Source organism: Candoia aspera, chromosome 13, assembly GCF_035149785.1.
Source record: "Candoia aspera isolate rCanAsp1 chromosome 13, rCanAsp1.hap2, whole genome shotgun sequence".
NCBI lineage: Eukaryota > Metazoa > Chordata > Lepidosauria > Squamata > Boidae > Candoia > Candoia aspera.
In genome coordinates, this window is record NC_086165.1 from 19,214,799 (window position 1) to 19,233,651 (window position 18,853).

The window sequence follows — 18,853 nt, forward strand, 5'->3', positions numbered from 1 at the left end:
AAGGAAGCAAAATATTCGAACATGGGACATACAGAAGGATATTTTTGAAAAATGGACTCAGAAGTTAACAGTGTCAACAGAGGCATCTGCCTCCACGGAGAGACGGTGTCTAAAAGGGGTTATAGAAGAGGAACAAGTTTTACCTGACAAGATCGAGACTGAGTTGAAAGTGGATTGACAAATGACAGGTTACAAGGATGACATGGAAAAAGACGTTACACTGGACATACAAAAGAAACCGGTTATGTTTTAATAATTAAAGGGGACACATAAATAACAAACCAAGAGAGTGAGCTGGATAAGTTTCCTATATTGGATTTACAAAAGAGGCTTGTTAAAGTTTTGAAGAATCTCATGAGAAGGGACAAAGAAAAACTGAAAAGAAATCAAGTTCTACAACATTATTTGAAGGGACTAAAGATTAAGATTGTTAGAAGTAAAAGGAAGGAATGTAAAGTTGGTTTATTTGATGAAGGTTAAAATAGGTTTGTTGTTATTTCTGGTAATCTTTAATGGACTTTTGCTAACACCAGGACTGAAATGAGGATGCTTTATGGATTTGTTTATAGATAAGAGGTGGGATATGGGAAGAAGAGATCACTTGTTGTATTTTGAGAGATGGTGATAAGTTCCTAAAATTGTCTATACTTGTGAGGAAGGGGGAAGGAGGAGGAGATGGGCAGTGACAAATTTGATAGATAAATAAATAAATAAATTTATATATTTCTTTTCCTTTTCTTTACTATATTATTTTTTTTCTTTGTTTTCTATTTTTCTTTCTAATTTTTCTTTGCTGCACCTTCTATTTTTTCTTTTTATTCTTTTCTTTTTTTTAGTTTGTATTAGTTTTTACTGTTGTAATTTTTTTTTCCCCGTTCAGTCATATCCAATTCTCAGAGGCTGCCCGGACAAGTCTCTGCGGTTTTCTAGGCAGCATTTTCCGAAGCAGTTTGCCATTGCCTCCTTCCTAGGGCTGAGAGAGAGGGACTGGCCCAAGGTCCCCCAGCTGGCTTTGTGCCCAAGGTGGGACTAGAAGTCACTGTCTCCTGGTTTCTAGCCTGATGCCTTAACTTCTACACTAAACTGGCTCCCTGTAATTATAATCTTTAATAAAATTACTATTTTAAAAAAGAGAGTTTTGCAGCCTAAATACAGCAGGCCTGGTCAGGGCCCAAAGGCTTACCCGCAAGGCTCGCTCTTGATTCTCCAGTTCCCACAAAACTTGTTAGATTAATGTAAGGTTGCATCTTCCAATTAGCACCTGGGTCTGCATGTTTGTGACACTTGTGCTGTGTCACTCATTTCAATTCACAGAATCATGTAATCTTACGGTGGGAAAAGCAACTATTTATTATTGCTTTGATTGATTCAGATTTGTTACTTTCTAGCTTAAGGCACACTTAAGTTAAAACCAAGTCTGATTGATGGAGTTAATTCAGCCTTTTGAGGGAATCCCCAGGAATTGGGCAACCTAAACCACATGAAGTGGTTCCTTGATTTCAACAGAACCTAGCAAACTTTCCCGGGATATGAGTTCATCCCCCTACGACTTCACCGACACGTTCGCTCAGCTTTCTGGGCGTGAATATGGGAAATCTTTCCTCATTTCCCTCTTCCAGGATGTTGATCAACTTCAGTTCACAGAAGCATGTAATCCTACTGTGGGAAAAACAACATATTGATTATTGCATCAATGGATTCAAATGTCTTACTTTGTAACTTAAGGCACTGATTAAGTTCAAACCAAGTCCCATTGATAGAGATAATTCAGCCCCTGGAGGGAACCCCAGAGAATTGGGAAGCCTAAACTATGAGGTGGGACACTTCCCCTGGAGTTAAGTCTAGAGTCGCTAGGAGTCGGGTAACATAAAAATTTAACATTATTATTATTATTGTTATTATTAATTATTCCTGTATGACTTCAACACATCCGCTCCATCAACATGTTCTGGCCCCTCATATGGGGACGTTTTCCTCTTCCAGGATGTTGTTCAACTAGTATAGTTCGCAGCCATGGGATTTCCTAGTGGTCTCCCCTCCGAGTCCTAACCAATGCATTGCCTGGCATTGGGGGCCAGTTGCCCTCTGCAGATGCCTCGGGCGACCTGATCCCTCCGAGCCACGGCTAATCACGCCCAAACGACCCCGCTCTGATCGCGGCCAAAGCCTGGGGATGCGGGCTCTGGGAGAGCGCGCGGTTGGGGACGGCCGCCCAAAGCGCCCAAAGACGCCCCGCCTTCAGCTCCGCCCCGCTCCCGCCCCCCCTGTTTACCGGCCCGTGCACATGGCTCGCGCCCGCCTCCCATTGGCCGCGGCGGTCCGACCTGCCGCGCTGGGCCAATGGCGGCGCTGGCACGCGCCGCCCGGAGGTTGGCGGCGGGCGGGGCCGGCGGGCGGGGCGGGCGCGCGGGGGAGGCGGGGCGCCTGCGCGGCGGCGGCGGCGGCGGCGAGTCCGGCGGAGCGGCGCGCCATGGCCGGCCGGGGCTGCCCGCTGCCGCCGGTGAAGGCGCTGTCCGTGGCGCTGTCCGAGGCGCCCGGCGGGGTGCAGGGCTACTGCGGCGGGCAGGCGGTCTCCGGGCAGGTGCTGCTGGAGCTGGCGGCGCCGCTGCGGGTCCGCGCCCTCCGCCTCGAGGCCTGCGGGGGCGCCCGGGCCGCTTGGAGCGAGGGGCCGCCGCCGCCTTCCCCTCAGTCGGCGCCCGGGCCCCGACTGGAGGCGGAGGTGCCCTACCTGGACGCCCGGCGGGAGCTGCTGCTGCCAGGCGAGCGAAGGGGCGAGGCAGGCGCGGGGTGGCTGCGAGGGACCACCGCTCCCATCATCCCCGGCCGTGGGGGGGCACGGATGCGCCCGGCTTGGTCCCCTTTACCGCCGCTCTCCCCGAGCGCGCCGCTCCCCTCCCTTCCCAGAGCGGCAGGACTACAGTCTCCATCGTCCGCGGCCGGCCAGCGCCGACCCATCCCTCACTGGGGGAGCAGCGCAGGCCGGATGGTCGGAGGGCCGAGCGGCCCCTCCTCGACTCCCCTCCTTGAGCTCCTTTCCCCCAGAGCGGCTTTCCTGGAACTGGCGCTGTCAGGTTCCATCCCCCATCATCCCCAGCCGGTCGCAGTCTGCTGCCTCTGGAGGGGGCCCTGCCCAGGAAAGCTGGTGGGGGGCTTGGGTGGGCGTCAGAGTCCCGGAGTCATTCTTTGTTCCTGTTTTTAAGATGGGTTTGGCCAGCTTCTGCCTTGGCAGTGCGCTTGTTTGGGGGATGATGGGACTTGTAGTCCACAGCTGGGGAGGCTGGACGAGGACAGGCTGGTGAGTTGTGTGCGGAATAGCTTTGCCGGTGCTTTGGGATAAAGAGGAAAGGTTTCTGTTACTAACTTCCGTCTCCGCTTGGGCCCCGTCTTTTCTGTGCAGCCCCGACTTCAGCTCCCACGGTCCTGGCTGTGGATGATGGAAGCTTCAGTCCACAGGGGAAGGAAAGCGGTTCTAAGTGCACACGCATGTCTCAGTGAGGGCCGTTTGTGGCGGTTTAAGGATCACAAAAGGGGTGCCGTTTCTGAAAATGTGCCCGGAAGGGAGCCATCAAGAGGAAACCTCCTGTTCTTAAAGCTTGCCAGGCTTATTTATAGGAGCAGAGAAGGTAGTAAAGAGCTGGCCGAGGGAGAAGCAGCAGGCTGGGAACTCATGCTGATTAGGCTTGAGTCTAATTGAGGCTGGGGAGAGAACCACTGGTGGGGTGGAGATAGACTGTTTAGTATTTTCGTCATTTATTTTAACTGTCTGCTGCTCTGTAAACAAGTCGTTGGCTCTCTAGGACAATTAGGACCTTGCTTTTAAAGTGCGTGTGGTGAATCATACCCTCTGTAAAATATGCAACAGCCAGTCAAAGATCAGCCAGCTAAGATAAAGCCAGCTTGTGACATAGGCAGAGTGGATATGGGTGGATAAAAAGGGATGAATAAAATGGGAATGGCTTGGGGCAGACTTAATTGGTCTTGATTCGAAGCAGAGGGGGGCGCAGGAGAAAGGCTAGGGTAACCCTGGGGTGGAGGGATAGCTTGGGTGAGGTGGGAACAGGCAAAAACGGTGGCCGTGTTTCTGCCAAAAAGCCTCTAAGATAGCAAAATAACTGTAATTCCAGCATCGCAAAACACCATCTTGTCCAGCTGCAGTGTCAGAGAAACTATCAGCCACTGCCTCTTTCAGAGGCCCTCTGGAATAAAGGTGCTGGCCACTGAGCCAAGAAGGAAATGAAGAATCATTCACATGTGCACACACACTCATGCTACTCAAGAAGTGAATTCTGCAGTTCCGAAAAGGGGAAGGATGGCTCATCTAGTTGAATAGGAAGCTGGCTGAAGCCAAGCTATAGTGGGGTGGGGGGAATGAAGTCTGCAGTTCCCTTCTGAAGAAAAACGTTATGCCAAGGTGACGGGGTTCTTTCAGAGGAAAGGGTACCCAGAAACATACTGAGCTCCAGGATGACTTGAAAGGAGTGTGTGTGTCTGAGTGGTGGTTTGCCGCTATCGTTGCAGGTCCTCTGTAATTCCCAATTGTGGTAGGGATTGCTTGAGATGATGTGGGAAACCTTGGCTCAGGGGAGAAGGGCATGTGCCAGGGAACAGAAAGGTTTTGGGCCAGCTGATTTGGAGGAATAGTTCTTGGATTGGAAGTGGAGAAGAAAAGTAGTGATGCCCACGAGCTGAGTTTGATCCCTGGTCGCCACATACACATGTCTGTGTAGTTTTCTTGGCAGCAGTACCCAAGTGGTATCTTACTCCTCATTTATTGCTGTAATGAACTTGCCACCCATCCATGAGTTATTCTGGTAGATGTAAAAGAAGGAAGCGCTGACATTTTGTCTTCTACACAGCTATTAAAAGTGCAAGAGGCTTTGGCATCCGTTTTTTGCCAAATAACTTTTTGGGTCTTTTAAGATCCTATAAATGTTTTACTGGATTTTCTTCCACATGTTAACATGGCTCCCTAATAGAATTTTCCAGGATTTGCTGGCAGATATGTTGGAAGGAGCAGGCTGAGTTCTCCAGAGGGACTGATTTTGAGTAGCTTCTATTTTAAGGCTGCGTTCTCACTGGCAGCTATATCTGGTGAAACTAGGCACGTTTGCGTCCCCAACAGCTGTATCATGTTCAGGATGCTCATTGCCTGAATGGAAGTTTGCTGTTAAGTGACTGTAGAAGACTTAGAAACTCCCTGCCTATGCCTAGATTCCTGAGAAATAGTTTTTTCTATGAAGAAAATTAAATTAAAAATAATGCAATGTATCCATTTTAAAAGGCATTTATTATATTGCATGAAGTTGGCTTTTCATCCCATCCCAGCTAGCTAACTAAAAACCAGTTTCAACCAGTTCTTTAAGACAGCGTAACAAATTAGAGCCGATGGCAATGTGCATATACTACTTCAAGCGAGGTATGAGACTTTGGGGCATGGTGCCAGATTCCTTCCTTCCCCTCCGAAGCCCTGCCTTTTGTTAGAGCTTTCTCTACACAGGAGGAAGGAAACTCCTTTTACTCTTCTTCCTTTAATATTGCCTTCGTCAGATGGAGCATCCTTATTTGTGCTTTAATCCACGAATAAAGCTGAATTCATGCCCAGTAATAGCCCTTTGGCTTGCATCGCCCTTCCCTTCGAACAGCTTGGAAAACAAACCTGTGAAACAAGGAAGTTTCTCAGGCAAGCCAGGATTTCTATATGGTTTATGTGCTTTAGATACAGTAAAATCGTTTTTCAGCTGTTGGGCTTTGCTGTTGGCTTGGCCGTGTGTAATCATTTATTGCACATTGTGGGAATCATAGGTACTCTGGTAATGCATATGCTGTCCTTGGGGTAGCTTACAACATTTAAATCTGATTAGTGCTATACCATTCACATTATCCAAGTTAACTTGTGTTCATTGCTCTTTTTAAACTCTTTCTCTGTATGAAGGGATATAGCAAACGTTTTCCCCTTTTGAAAATACAGAATGCAAAGACATACACACATTTGTTTCTACTAGTCCCACTTCTATACACAATTCAGTAGCTCATGTCTTAACCTACCTATGTTTGGTATTGATATAGTTAGTAGTTAGAAAATGCAAAGCATGGGAGAACCCCTGTAATATTATTTTTGTTCTGGAGTATTTGTTTACATTGTCTGGGATGAAGGAGCTGTGCTCTTCCAGCTGTTGCAGAACTAGAGCTTCCAGCATTCCTCAGCATCACCCCCAGGTTTTCTGCCTCTGCCTGATAGGAAAAGGCATATAAAATTGTTTAGTCCTTCTCACTGACCCTGCAGAATTTCCTGCAGTTGCTTTTTACTCCGCTTTCTTTCAGTCCAGTGGCCATGTCTTTTGAGGATCTTGCAAGGAATAAAAGCATAATGTATTCCTTTATGATTAAAACTTTAATGAACACATTGCTCTGAACTAAAATATTGTTGGTTTGTTTGGACTGGGGTTCAGGGAGTTGTGTGAACCTAATTATTGTGTGTGTGTAGTCCATTATTTACAACTTAGTACAATTTGTGAAATTAGCCAGTTGTTTTTTATTTGATAAACTATGATTAAGTGATACTGTTTGAAGGAGGAGGTGTTCTTAAACTTCCCATAATTCTTTGCTTAGCATGGACGGCAGAGCAATTCAAGAACGTTAAGTATTTAAAACTCACCTGTTAAACTGAAGTATGTGTTCTCCTAAATACATTACGAGGTTGGAGATAGAATGGTTCAGAGTCCCGCTCTCACCGTTCAGCTCCTGAAGAGCACCAGGGTCTCCACAAAGTGCGTCAGGGAAGAACATAGGTTGACAGTCTCTGAACTGCTGATTTGACAGCACTCCTACATCTCCTGTCAGTTTCCATATGCAGCTTCCAAGCAATGCGTGTTCTGGGGCCTTTAAGCATAACAGGCCTTTGATCGTAAAAGTCACCATCCGAGAATGGCAATAAATGGGCTTGATTTTCTGGATGAAGCAACAGAGTCACTCAGTTTACCGACATTTTAAACCTACTTTGACAGGTATATTAAGGTCTTGCTGAAAGAATTCTATCCCAAGGCTTAGGAAGGAAGAACTGCCTTACTGACCATCCACTGCTCAATCCCAAGTTTCCATTGTTCCCTGTTCATTTAGAGGTAGGTGCTGGGCACCTGCAGACTCCAGCAGTTTTGTCAAAATGGTAAAAGCAGCATTGTGCTGTCGCTCTGCCCATTTCATAGATGCCTGAAGTGTCATGTTGATGTAAAGCTGCTTTTGTCAGTGGGCCCTCCCGTGGATACTTCTGGGCAGATGATTTTTTTTTTTTTTCCTAATCGGTTTTCTATCTGGGGACAAGGGTGTGCAGTGCTGATATCCAGTGTGTAAAGGATGGTGCTTCAAGTCAGAGGCATTTAGCTACATTGGAAAGGGGAATATTCCCATGGCAGGGTGGTAGCATTAATGGAGCGACTGAAAAGCTCTGCAAGTATCTTGAAAGGGTCGACGGTGCTAAACGTGCCACTAGGTTTAAGAGACTGGTTTTGGCCTACGTGTGAAAAGAGAGCATGAGAGTAAAGTGCACCTTACAGCCCAGTCTGCCTCTGCCCCCAGTATGGTTCGCCTGAAGGTTGGGTGTGTCACATCAGTTCACATGCAGTGACAAACCGTGGCTTCACACAGCCTTTCTCAACCTTTTGGCCCCGGAGGAACCCCTGAGATACCTTTCAGGCCTCGGGGAACCCCTGCACATTCAGGCTCAAATAGAGGCCAGAAGTTACCAAATTATTCTATTTGTTTCATGCGTCGGCCTGTCTAGATGCCTTAACCGTGTCCTTAAACTAAAAACGAAGAATGGAACGTACCTCTTCAATGTGAGGTTGCCCAAATTTGAAATAATTTTTTTTAAATAAACTGTGATCTCCCGGGAACCCCTAGTGGCCTCTTGCGGAACCCTAGGGTACGGTGGAACCCTGGTTGAGAAACCCTGGTTTAACATAACTAAAATAGAGTTACTGAACAGGAAGTATAGTGAATGTCGTTTCTGCTCATAATGTTCCACTATTTGAAAGCAGAAATGTTACTTTTGTTTTTAATTTTGTTAAAAAACATCTAAAGACTGGCTGTACACTTTCCCTTCAGAACAATCTGGAACAATAAGAACAGTGTAATTATACTTAGAGTAGAACGGAGGGCAGTATTCTTTGCTGTTAACAACTCTGCTGCGGCTCACTAAGTGTGTGGAAGTTCTGCAAAGCATGAAACAGGCAATATTGTTTGAAGGGCCATTGGAGCAGCGACACATCTCGCGCTAGGCAACTGTACGGAAGCAGTATAATTGTCAAGGCTATCTGCCAGGGTAGGAAGTCAGAGTATTAAATACGTTATAGAAGCTAGAAGGAGTTGATAAGGCAGCATTTAACAAAATCCTTTTCAGATCAATATGAAAGATTTAGTTTTTATGTTGTACTAGCTCTCCTATTTATAACTATTTTAAACATAGCACTCTGCGGCTAAATTCACATATAATGCTAAGCCAATATTGTTAACCACGGTGTATTGAACAAACCAATGTGGCCAAGCTTCCACATAATACTAGAAAATGGAAAGTGGATTTAAACGGCCTGCTAAGCCAAAACAAACAAGAGTTCACAACTGTGTGAACTTTGCTGTCAGTAAGAAGAAGAAAAAGATTTCTCTCGCCTGCCATGGGTTCTTCTCAGGCTCTATAACAAAGATATTTGGCAGAGTAGGTTGGACACATAAACCCTCTCCTGCAAGAACTGAAGATTACAGGCAGAGTCATTACCTTACTCCGTGTTTTTCTGTTGCATTGTTGGAATAGGGTTGACGTGGGGGCAAAAGAAGTATGTGCACATTTCCCCAAACCACTTTGAATGCTGTATTCTCAAAATCATATTTTGTACCTGGCCCAAGTTAATTATAGTTCTCTCATAGTTGTTGCCTGTCAGTGGAACCAAATAAAATTTCATTTCAAAACAGCACATAAGTTTCCTACTGGTTTCACTGTTTGGTTTTTTATAATGGGTATGATTAATGAGCATGATTTTAAAAAATAATATTTTTTTCTTTCTCCTGTAGGTGATGAGAGTTTCATCCTATTAGAAACTGGAAAATACAAATTCCCGTTCAGTTTTCAACTTCCCCTGCAGTAAGTGATGCAATATAAATTGAAATGTTGGTTTTTATTGTAAATGTTCTTATGGAATCTCTGAAAACATTTTAGCAATGGTAAACAAATATAAACAAAGTGGATTAGACATAGTACTTTATTCTGGCATGATCTTGATTTAATTTTGATTTGCATTATATACTAATTTTGATTTATTAAAAAAATTAAAAAGCTAATGGTGAGTAACTGCAAAATCCTTAAGTGCAAAAAGTTGGACTTTAGGACTCTACTAACCTTGTCCTTAACAATTACAGCAAGAATGGAGTGATGCACTCACCACTCTCCATGTGGGAGAGGCATTACAGAACACAATTAAACTGTGTTGGGGAAGATGCAATGGAAATGTGGATTCAACAAAGCTACATTCAGCCATTTGAATAAAGATGAAATCCTTGATTCCCAACTCTATGAATAAAATAGCTTTAAATAAACTTGAATATAATTTGCATGGACTAGGCTGATTGAGAAACCTTGTGGGCAGAAAGAAGGAAAATGTGATTAGGACAGTGACTCAAGGCTGGCCAAATTTGCTGTGAGCAGTAGCACTTTTGACCCTCGGCTTTGAGGAGATGCTGGTGCATTTCCTGACCATGTCAAGGGCTGTTGACTAAGGTTGATTGTTTGATTAAATAGCTATTAAATGTTTTGAAAATAGACACCAAAAAAGTTTTCTGGGCCCCGGATGTTTTAGTATTTGTACCAGTTATAAAATAAATAAACTGTTGTAGTGTTGCAGTAAGATGCATTTTTATTGATGTTTGATATGCATATTATGCAAAATACACATTCACTGAACAGTTCTCTGGCTTTAACATTCTGCTTCCCCCTCCCCCTTTTCTTTTTCTTTTGTCCCCAGTGGCAGGCTTTCAGTTTAAAAAGTTGAAGTGCAAAATAACTTTGTTAAGCCTCCATGGAGCTACCTTGGAGAACAGCCACCTAAACAGCAGCCTTTTGGGGCTTCATGCTTTATCTGACCACAAGTAAGTGGTCAATTAAACAGCATCCCAAGCAATCATAATGTGCCAGAAGCTAAATTCTGTTCAATACAACTTGTCCATGCCCAGGCACATGGAATGCATACAGCAATCTGTCATGACCTGAGCATCTCTTAAATATGCCTGGTTAGTCACAAGGTCCCTTGGGGTGTTGCCATTCTAGCAGGATAATTATAAACAGCTGCCTATGTTAAGTCGGTCTCTGAGAAGAAAAATGTGCTAAATTTGCCATTTCTCTGTCTTGTGTTCAGTCCCTTGGCGATGTCTTTCACAGGGAAATATGGCAGCATTCAGTACTTTGTGAAAATAACCCTGGAAAGTCCCACAGCCCCCCATCAGACTGTGTCGAGAGAGTTTCAAGTTATCAGCCACATTGATGTCAACTCTCCAGTTCTCCTGGTAAGAGCAGAACTAGCTGTGCAATGCCCACTGTCCTTTGTTCCTAGCTACAGTCTGGCCCTTGATATTTTGGGCTGTTCCTCTGCTGACTTTTCAGTGAGCCCCCTTCTAAGTTTTCCTCTATTAATAGATAGCCCTAGGTTATGCGAATTGCAAATAGTGTTGGCTTCTCTTTCTTTCTAAATGTCGTTGATTGCATCACAGCTGTTCTTCGAAAACCTGGGGAAGGGTCGACATGCTTCAGGAAGGTTCTTAATAACAGTAACACAAAAATTGAAATGTATTTACTTTTATCAGAGTAGCGACACGTATAGAGCTAGGTTCTAACCCCCCTCAGGAGGAACAGCAATTGTAGTTAGCTATTTATCGTTCATAGCTGTGATTTAAGCTTGGCCATTAGGTTTTGCGTTCTTCCGTTGTACGTGTCATTTTGCAGCAATAAGGGCATAGAAGCTGTTGCTTCGGATCTTTCCTGTTATTTTCTGTATACGATGAGCTTGCTTGCACTAAGCACTGATCTTCTAATGTTCTAGGGAGATGCAGAAAATGGGTTCAGGTTAAAGTAATATGTAGTCAGGACATAGAAATACGGCCCTGTGTCATTATTCTGACTAGGAGTTCATTACCTGATTTAAAACTCATTGTCTGCATATCTGATTGTCTTGATTTCTATTAATTGCATAGCAAAAGTTGGGACCTTTATCATTTTTCAACCCTGATAGTTTGGTATTTTGGAAATAAAATCATCAGAAATCAGAACTTGATGGGTGGTTTGCCAATAAAATTGTGATGCAAGGGTGCACAACTTACAGCCCCACTAAAACCCTGAAATTACACCACTGAAATTGAGTGGCACAATAGCTGGTTTGGGGTGATGAATTTTTGGGAGATTTTCTTCAAAATAAGAGTAGAAATGAGAATGGCTCAATGGGTGGTTTAGGGGGTTAAGTCTATGACTCAGCCTCTTGTGAAAGAAAAGCTAAGCCCAGTGAGAGAAGATTGGGAAAAGATGACCTACAAAAGACCCAGTCTACTGGGTCTTTATCTGCTGGGCCTTGATTAGCACAAAAAAGCAAAGAGGAACTGCAGAGCTCTTGCAAAACAAGGCTTCCTGTACAAAATGCTTGTTTAATGAATGGCTCTTCATGAAACTAGAAAAGCCAATGAAAGTAGCAGAGAAAGTCTCTGAATCATCTTGGAAACTTTCCAGCAATCACAAGTGACCAAGAAAGACTTAAAGGTCAAATCCACAATACCTAGTCTTACATCATTGTTTAAACCATTCCAGAGTCAGATCTGATTCCTTCCCCAGTTGCCCACCTTGATCTGGATTGGACAGGAATGTGAATGGCAGTGCCTAGAAGTTTGCAGCATAACAGAGTAGTAACATTTTTAAAAAATAGACTTCCTGGATTTGCATTTCTACTCTATTGTTAAAGGAAAGTAGCATTTTTCCATAAGGTTTCCTTTGGTTCCATTTTGATGGAGAAAAGGACATCATAAGCTGTAAAAACCACATGCTACTTAGGAAGGTGTCAGAAGCTGAGGCCCTTCTTACTTCAGAGAGAGGGGTAGAGCATGTCTGTCTTCCTGTGGAACTGCTGTGGACTCCTGTCTTTGATCCCCTGAGCATTGCAGTCTCAATAACTTCTTTTTCTGTTCTAGAGAAAAGTTACCTCTAGCACTGTACTGTGAGCTTGGTCCTTTGCAGCTGTGTCCAATACTGTCATTTCCATAATAATAATAATAATAACCAATATTGATTGCTAACTTGAGGTATGTAATTGCTGCACCAGAGAGCAATGAGGTAGCAAGTGCTGCTGCTTCAGGTATGTGTGTGTGTGTGTGTGTGTTCTGCAACAGACTGCAACTAGGAATGGAGGAGAGGGCCAGGTATCTTCTTCAAAAAGTATTACACTCATTCTGGAGCTTGCTGAGAGAATTGGAATCTACAATCTGATACAATGTCAGAATGGAAGTGAAGAAATGCACCTCCTTTTGCTTCCCTTGCCTTACGTGCCTCTTAACAGTTATTTGGCACGTTGGTCACAGCTGACTGTAGTCACTGCTCATTTGACGGATTCTTATTCTTGCCACTATTTGCAGAGTCCTGTAAGACAAACTCAAGATAAAATGGTTGGGTGCTGGTTTTTCACTTCGGGTCCCATTTCTCTGCGTGCCAAAATCGATAGGAAAGGGTATTGTAATGGTAAGTATCAAGTTATTTCAACTGTTTCTTTTACAATACCATGTTTGGCTTTGGAATATCCTATGTATGTTGTTGTTTATGAGTTTATAAATATCCTGGGTTTTTAACATAAACAGATTTAGGAAGCGATATCTAGTAAGCCCATATATGTGCGACTAAAACATTTTAATTTCCATCATAACACGTTTACGTTTAAGGCCTACTGTACTGACGAGTGCTTACATTTTAAAATGTGTTAGCCTAGAGAGAGGAACAATGACAAGAGAACAAGGTAGCTGGAGAGAAGTATCTTAAAAACGCAAATGCTTTTAATCATAATAAATTTGTTAACACGTGTAGAACTTTTCATGTTGCCTGTTGCAGTATTAGATTTTTTTTCCAGACTTGAATTGGATGTTACCTTATCATACAATAACTATGTTCAAAGGCATGCTTAAGAAAACATCTAAGAAGATTGAGGATGCAACTTACATAGGTACATTATAACTTAGTGTTCCTGGGTTCTTTTATTTTTCTTTAGGTGAAGTTATACCAATTTATGCAGAAATAGAAAATTGTTCCTCTCGGTTAATTGTTCCAAAAGCTGCCATTTTCCAAATACAGACTTACTTAGTTAGAGGGAAAATGAAGACTTTTCGTCAAATGGTGGCCAATGTGCGAGGAAACCATGTTGCCTCAGGAAGCACAGATACCTGGAATGGCAAAACTTTGAAAATTCCACCTGTCACTCCTTCTATTCTTGACTGCTGTATTATCAAAGTTGAATATTCCTTAGCTGTGAGTATGGTTTTCATCCAATTAAATAAACCTTGATCAATAGATTGGAATGCAGGAGGCAGTACCTAGCTGATTTTATCTAGACTTGGAAACTAAGAAGAATGGGGCTCGTTAGACTTCAGGAGGAGACCATTAGAAGATCGCAGAATTGTAGACTAAGCTGTAACCTTGGAAAGTATTCCCAAAGACAGACTATCAGAACACTAGATATGTCAATGAAGTCGCCAGGAGCTTAACTCAGAGGAGATTTAACATTAAATTGCAACTAAATAGTACAGTGAGAGAAAGATGTTCTTCTGAGACAGGCTAGAGGGCTCCAGGATATGGCTTTGGAGAAGGGATTCCTATTGCAAAACTCTTATGCTTTACCCAGAATTACTGTGTTTGTGGGAATTTCCTGACTTTGCTGCCTGGAAAGTTGTAAACTTGGTTCCCCTCTGGCAAATTGTTTAAAATTTCTTCTCTCTTGTTACAGGTGTATGTTCATATTCCTGGTGCCAAAAAGTTGATGGTTGAACTGCCTTTGGTCATTGGCACAATTCCATGTACTGCTTTTTCCAGCAGGAACTCAAGCCTTGTCAACCAGTTTGCTATGGATATGAGGTGGCTGGCTCAGACAATGCCAGAACATCCAGAAGGTGAGCCCTTGGGCTTTATTTATTTATCTTTCATCTTTTGGGGCTAGGGTGTTAGTTGCAGGGGACAGACCAATCTTGAAAAAGTTTCAAAAGGAAAGCTGGTATAGTGAGTGAAGTGTTTGACTTAGATTGGAGAGAGTGGAATTGAAAGATAATCAATTTATCTATAAAAGCTTTTATAGATAAATTGATCAGTTGCTGTTTTTCACTGAAATCTTAAAGGATGGCTGTTGAAATATAATGCCAAGTTTTCCTGGCACGGCTTTGAGATTGGATGAGATATTTTATTACAGGTTGGATAAAATCAATTACTTTACCTAAAAATATATACGTTTAAATTGGATTTTTAAAAAATGTTCAATCTTCTGATGATGGTTTTATCCAGCTGAAATAACAGTTTTTACTCTAAAATAAGTGGCCTTTCAGAGTTATTTCTGTGACTATCACCAGATGTTCAAAGGTGCAAGCTGAATAGAGTATTGAGCTTCCATAATGGCCAAGCAAGTTGGTCATTAGAAAAAAAAATAAAGAAATTCTTTAGGAAAGGATTGAGATAGACTAGAAATGGATAGTGGAGTAGATGTTTTTATTATAATGCTGCATCCATGGCTGGATATAAGGAGCAAGTACTTGTAAGATTTCCTGTGTAAATATCAAGTTCTCTAAAATTGCATAAAGTATACCCTTTGTTATTTATACATTGTGGTTTTAGTTATTAGATTTGTACCATTGCTTGAAAAATATGGAGAGAAATTATCAGTAGCAAACTTTATTTAAGTCAATTATTTTAAGTAGGGTTTTCTCTCCGTAATTTTAATTGCTTTTGATTGTAAATCAGTTTATCCAGGGGCAGATAGTCTCTTTGTATTCAAGCACTCTTTAAGTGGTTGATGTTACATTAAAATTATCATGGCTGTATTTTGGATCATCAGTCATCATAGTTACAGCTTGGGGACTGATTTATGTGCAGAAGAAAATCACTGTAGTATGATTTTACTTTGAGATAAAGAATTATATGTCCATGCACATGTGTTTTTTTCCTAGCACCACCCAGTTATGCTGACATAGTGTCAGAGGAGGAATACGCAAGGCATGCTACTGCTTATCCACATTCAGCTGATTGTGAAGAACAGCTGTGTACTCCTATGCTTGCCTACATACAAGAATTCCGATTTCAGCCTCCTCCTCTCTATTCAGAGGTAATTTGACATGCTTGAGTGTAATTTTTAAAGCTTCTCAACAAGTTTATGTGAATTCATGAATGCCAAGCAGTAAATACTTTATTTTTCTGTGCAGATTGACCCCTATCCTACTGAGGTAGAAGACAGTCAGCCAGTTTCACTCATGGATTAAAGGTGATCCAAAAAAGCCTCGTCTTGACTAGATGGAACACTTTGATTTGGTTCTTCTACTGCCTCTGCTTGTAGGAAAGCTTTTTTTTTAATCAGCGTTTCTGCTTAAAGTTGGAACAGACACCAGAAGACTTAAGTCAAAACAAGTCATGAACAATAAGGGAGGCATGGAAGAATGCGTTGTGGAGCCACTGGCCCAGAACAAGCCCGGACATCATTCGGCCAGATAATTGGCCATATCTGAGAAGAAGGAAAGTTTAGGTTGTGGTGCATCTTACCAGTTGTGGCCAGGCTATTGCAGAGAGCAGTAGGACAACAGCTACAGGAGGTCTGCCTTTGGGAATACAAATATTTGTATCTGTATCCAGATACAAGGATTTCTGCTTGACAGTTTCAGTCCCCTACCAAGTTTATGTGATATTTTGACTTCAAAGATTACTACATTCTTAACATTAATCATGGAGCAATACTATAACATTTTTACTCTATACAATAGATACTCTATACAGTGTTGTATAGGTGCAAGCTTGGTATCATTACCAACTTTGAAAATTGTAATTTGGGGTAAGGCTGGATTTTAAGAGTTGCCTTGCTCCGGGCTTCAGTGGTTAGGCTTCTTTTTTTCTTTTTTTTTTTTGCTTCTTCAGCAATACGGCATGATTTGGCAACAGGCTGGGCCAGCCAAATGTTCAGTCAGGACTTTTTCAGCAGCCTGAAATGCTGCTGCTGCTGCTGCTTTGGCACTTAATATCAGCTAGGCTGAACATACGAGGATGCTTTTGCACTCTTTAAAAGCTTGCATAAAGAATGATGAAACTCTATAGAAACATGTAGATGGAATGATGAAGATCCTGTTAAAAAAAAAAAAAGCACCCTCCCTCCCTCCCTCCTGGATGGGAGCTGAGACCAAAAGTGTTTTCCACTGAGTTTGATTTGCCTTTCTTGTGATTAACAAAATGCAGGTGGGGAGCATTAACTTCCCTGTGAAGTTTTGTGAGAAATGAATTGTAGATACGGTGATCACAGATTTAAGATTTAGGATGAAATTGTTGTTATGGTGCGATTATTATTTGATTAGTTTCTCAGGTCAGTGTGCTCTGCTCTAAGGGTAAAGTCTTACCTTGTTCCTTAATTCCCAGGAAACTGTACTGTACTGTTCTAGCCTTTGCACTACAACCCACAGCCAGAAATACTGCCTGCGTTTCTGTCCATAAAATTTGTGAATAATAAAATCAGTAGTTCTGGAGGGGGAGAAATGCCCTGTTTCCTTTGCTGGCAGACCACATTGGCAATCTGCACTGTGGCGCTTCTGCCTTGCCTTTCGGAAGTATTTGATTGACTAAGAGAAGCTGTACCCTGAAGCTCTAAAGTTGCACATTTAGAAATGTGGCTTGATTAGATAGAATTCTGTGGATATATAGATCAAAGGCAGGCAACTTGCAAGCCTTCTCCCGTGCTGCACCAGAGTTGCAGAATTATCAGTCAAGGGTGCCATGCACCCTGTTTCCTGCCCTTTTTGAGGCAGGAAGCTAAGAAAACCTAGAGGAAAAAGAAATCAGAGTTCCTTAATGTGCATCCATGAAAGTTGGTCCTTCCTGTTATCATAATGTGAGAGGAAGTCTCATTTCCTCACAGAGTAGCGATCAGTAATGATCTTCCTATGATAATTCAGGAATTAGGTTGCAAGCATCCATAGGGGCAATCAAAATCTGCAAAATGGTGGGTGCAGCCTTGCCATCCAAGCCCCACCCTTTTCATACCTGCCTCTATGTTGCCCGCCCAGACAAAAGGGCGGGGCTTGGATTGTGGCATACATCCTCTTGCAAATTTTGACAACCCACCCCCACCCCCTGGACACCCCTGGTTGCAATCTGAATCCTAAATAGAAGAGCTTTATCCTGTCTTGTGTGTAATGACTCTCCAGCAGGAACCTATGTCTTGCCTGTTATGTACCATCCTTTCAAGAAATTTGAAAAAAGCCTTCTCGTCTGGGACAGGAGAGCCAAGTTTGTTAGAAACCATTCTTTCTCCCTCTGCCCCCATTAGATAACTTTTGCTAGCCCTTACCCTGTCCTCCAGGCTTACTTTTGAAGTGCTGTTTACTAAGTAGGGATTTCTTTTCCCAAAAAAAGGGGGAACAATTTGAAGCCCCCTGTTTTTTGCAGGATGTCAAGGAAAACATCCAGGGGACGTCTTCCTTCCCGAGAAGCCAATTTGCATTTCTTGTACAACTTAGGATGGCAAAACGTTGCAAACGGACTTGCTGATTTGTTAGCAGTCTCCTAAGAGGGGCAAGAAAGTGCACTTCAGATCCTGGCCCTTCCTCACTCACTCTGTTTATGTCTGAGAGACAGCCCAAGAGAGGAAACCTGAACCAAAATCTTTAATGGTGTCACCAATGCCTTTTAAAAAGAAATGGAATGCCTTTTGTTTTGCTTTTGAAATCAATGCAGAGGAAATCAAGTTTCCTTACTAAACTCCTTTTTTATTACTTGAAGAGCAATAATACAGTGGTACAAGATGCATGTCTTAAAAGATTGAAGTCATGATAATTATTTGGTGCTTACAGGGACCTATTAAGATGCTAGTAAGAGCTGGCTATTGGTATCATGAGTATCATATAACAGAAGAATAAGATCAGCACAAATCAAGATGATGATCTTGGGATCGTATATTGCGTAACATGCAAATAAAATGTGGCCTTATTTGGTTAAAAGCAGTGTTTCTCAATCTTAGCAACTTGAAGACGTGTAGACCTCAACTCCCAGAATTCCCCAGCCAGTCTTGCTGGCTGGGGAATTCTGGGAGTTGAAGTCCACATGTCTTAAAGTTGCTGAGGTTGAGAAACATTGGTTAAAAGAAAACAAAGGGAAAGTATTCCTAAGCATGCTGTGCCTTTCAAGGGCCCGGTATAAAACTGAATAAGCAAAACTTTGCATTCTCTTCTCAGGACACATTTTGCTTCTTAATCATGTATATATATTGCACAATGATTATTCAATAATGAAAGGGTATGTTTTGTTATTTTTCAATTTCTGTGCAAAGCAAGCAAAATAATCAATTAAAATTACTGAACTTTGTATTAAAATGTGAGCCCTATGGGTTTCTTTCTTAATAAAGAAAAAGGTTGCATTTTTTGTCTTGATTTTTTTTTAAAAAAAATTGCACATCCAGGCACAGGATGGTGTTATGTGGTATAATCTTTTGTGAATTAAAAGTTGCTTCATCAGATACATGGTGTTATCTTAAGTTGGTATATGTGAAGAAGGCAAAAATGTAGTCTGAAATCTTTTAGAGAAATGCCATACAGAAAGCAAGTGAACAAAAATTCC

The 18,853-nt window shown here is 42.4% G+C and overlaps 1 protein-coding gene across 1 annotated transcript; it reads left to right on the forward strand.

The window, feature by feature from the left end:
* The first annotated feature begins 2,466 nt into the window (after window positions 1-2,466).
* Window positions 2,467-17,051, forward strand: ARRDC4 (arrestin domain containing 4). Its single transcript, XM_063314047.1, has 9 exons — window positions 2,467-2,787; window positions 3,619-3,623; window positions 9,061-9,130; window positions 10,398-10,545; window positions 12,652-12,754; window positions 13,275-13,531; window positions 14,007-14,169; window positions 15,214-15,368; window positions 15,466-17,051. Exons 1-9 carry the CDS (start codon window positions 2,471-2,473, stop codon window positions 15,520-15,522), a joined length of 1,275 nt encoding a protein of 424 aa, XP_063170117.1. The 5' UTR covers window positions 2,467-2,470; the 3' UTR covers window positions 15,523-17,051.
* Window positions 17,052-18,853: the final 1,802 nt, after the last annotated feature.

Excerpts from the sequence above, each read along its gene's own strand:
- ARRDC4 (XM_063314047.1), top strand. The coding sequence starts at position 2,471 with ATGGCCGGCCGGGGCTGCCCGCTGCCGCCGGTGAAGGCGCTGTCCGTG. Across the intron at positions 9,131-10,397 it reads AGTTTTCAACTTCCCCTGCA|TCCCTTGGCGATGTCTTTCA; the intron begins GTAAGTGATGCA and ends TCTTGTGTTCAG. Across the intron at positions 12,755-13,274 it reads TAGGAAAGGGTATTGTAATG|GTGAAGTTATACCAATTTAT; the intron begins GTAAGTATCAAG and ends ATTTTTCTTTAG.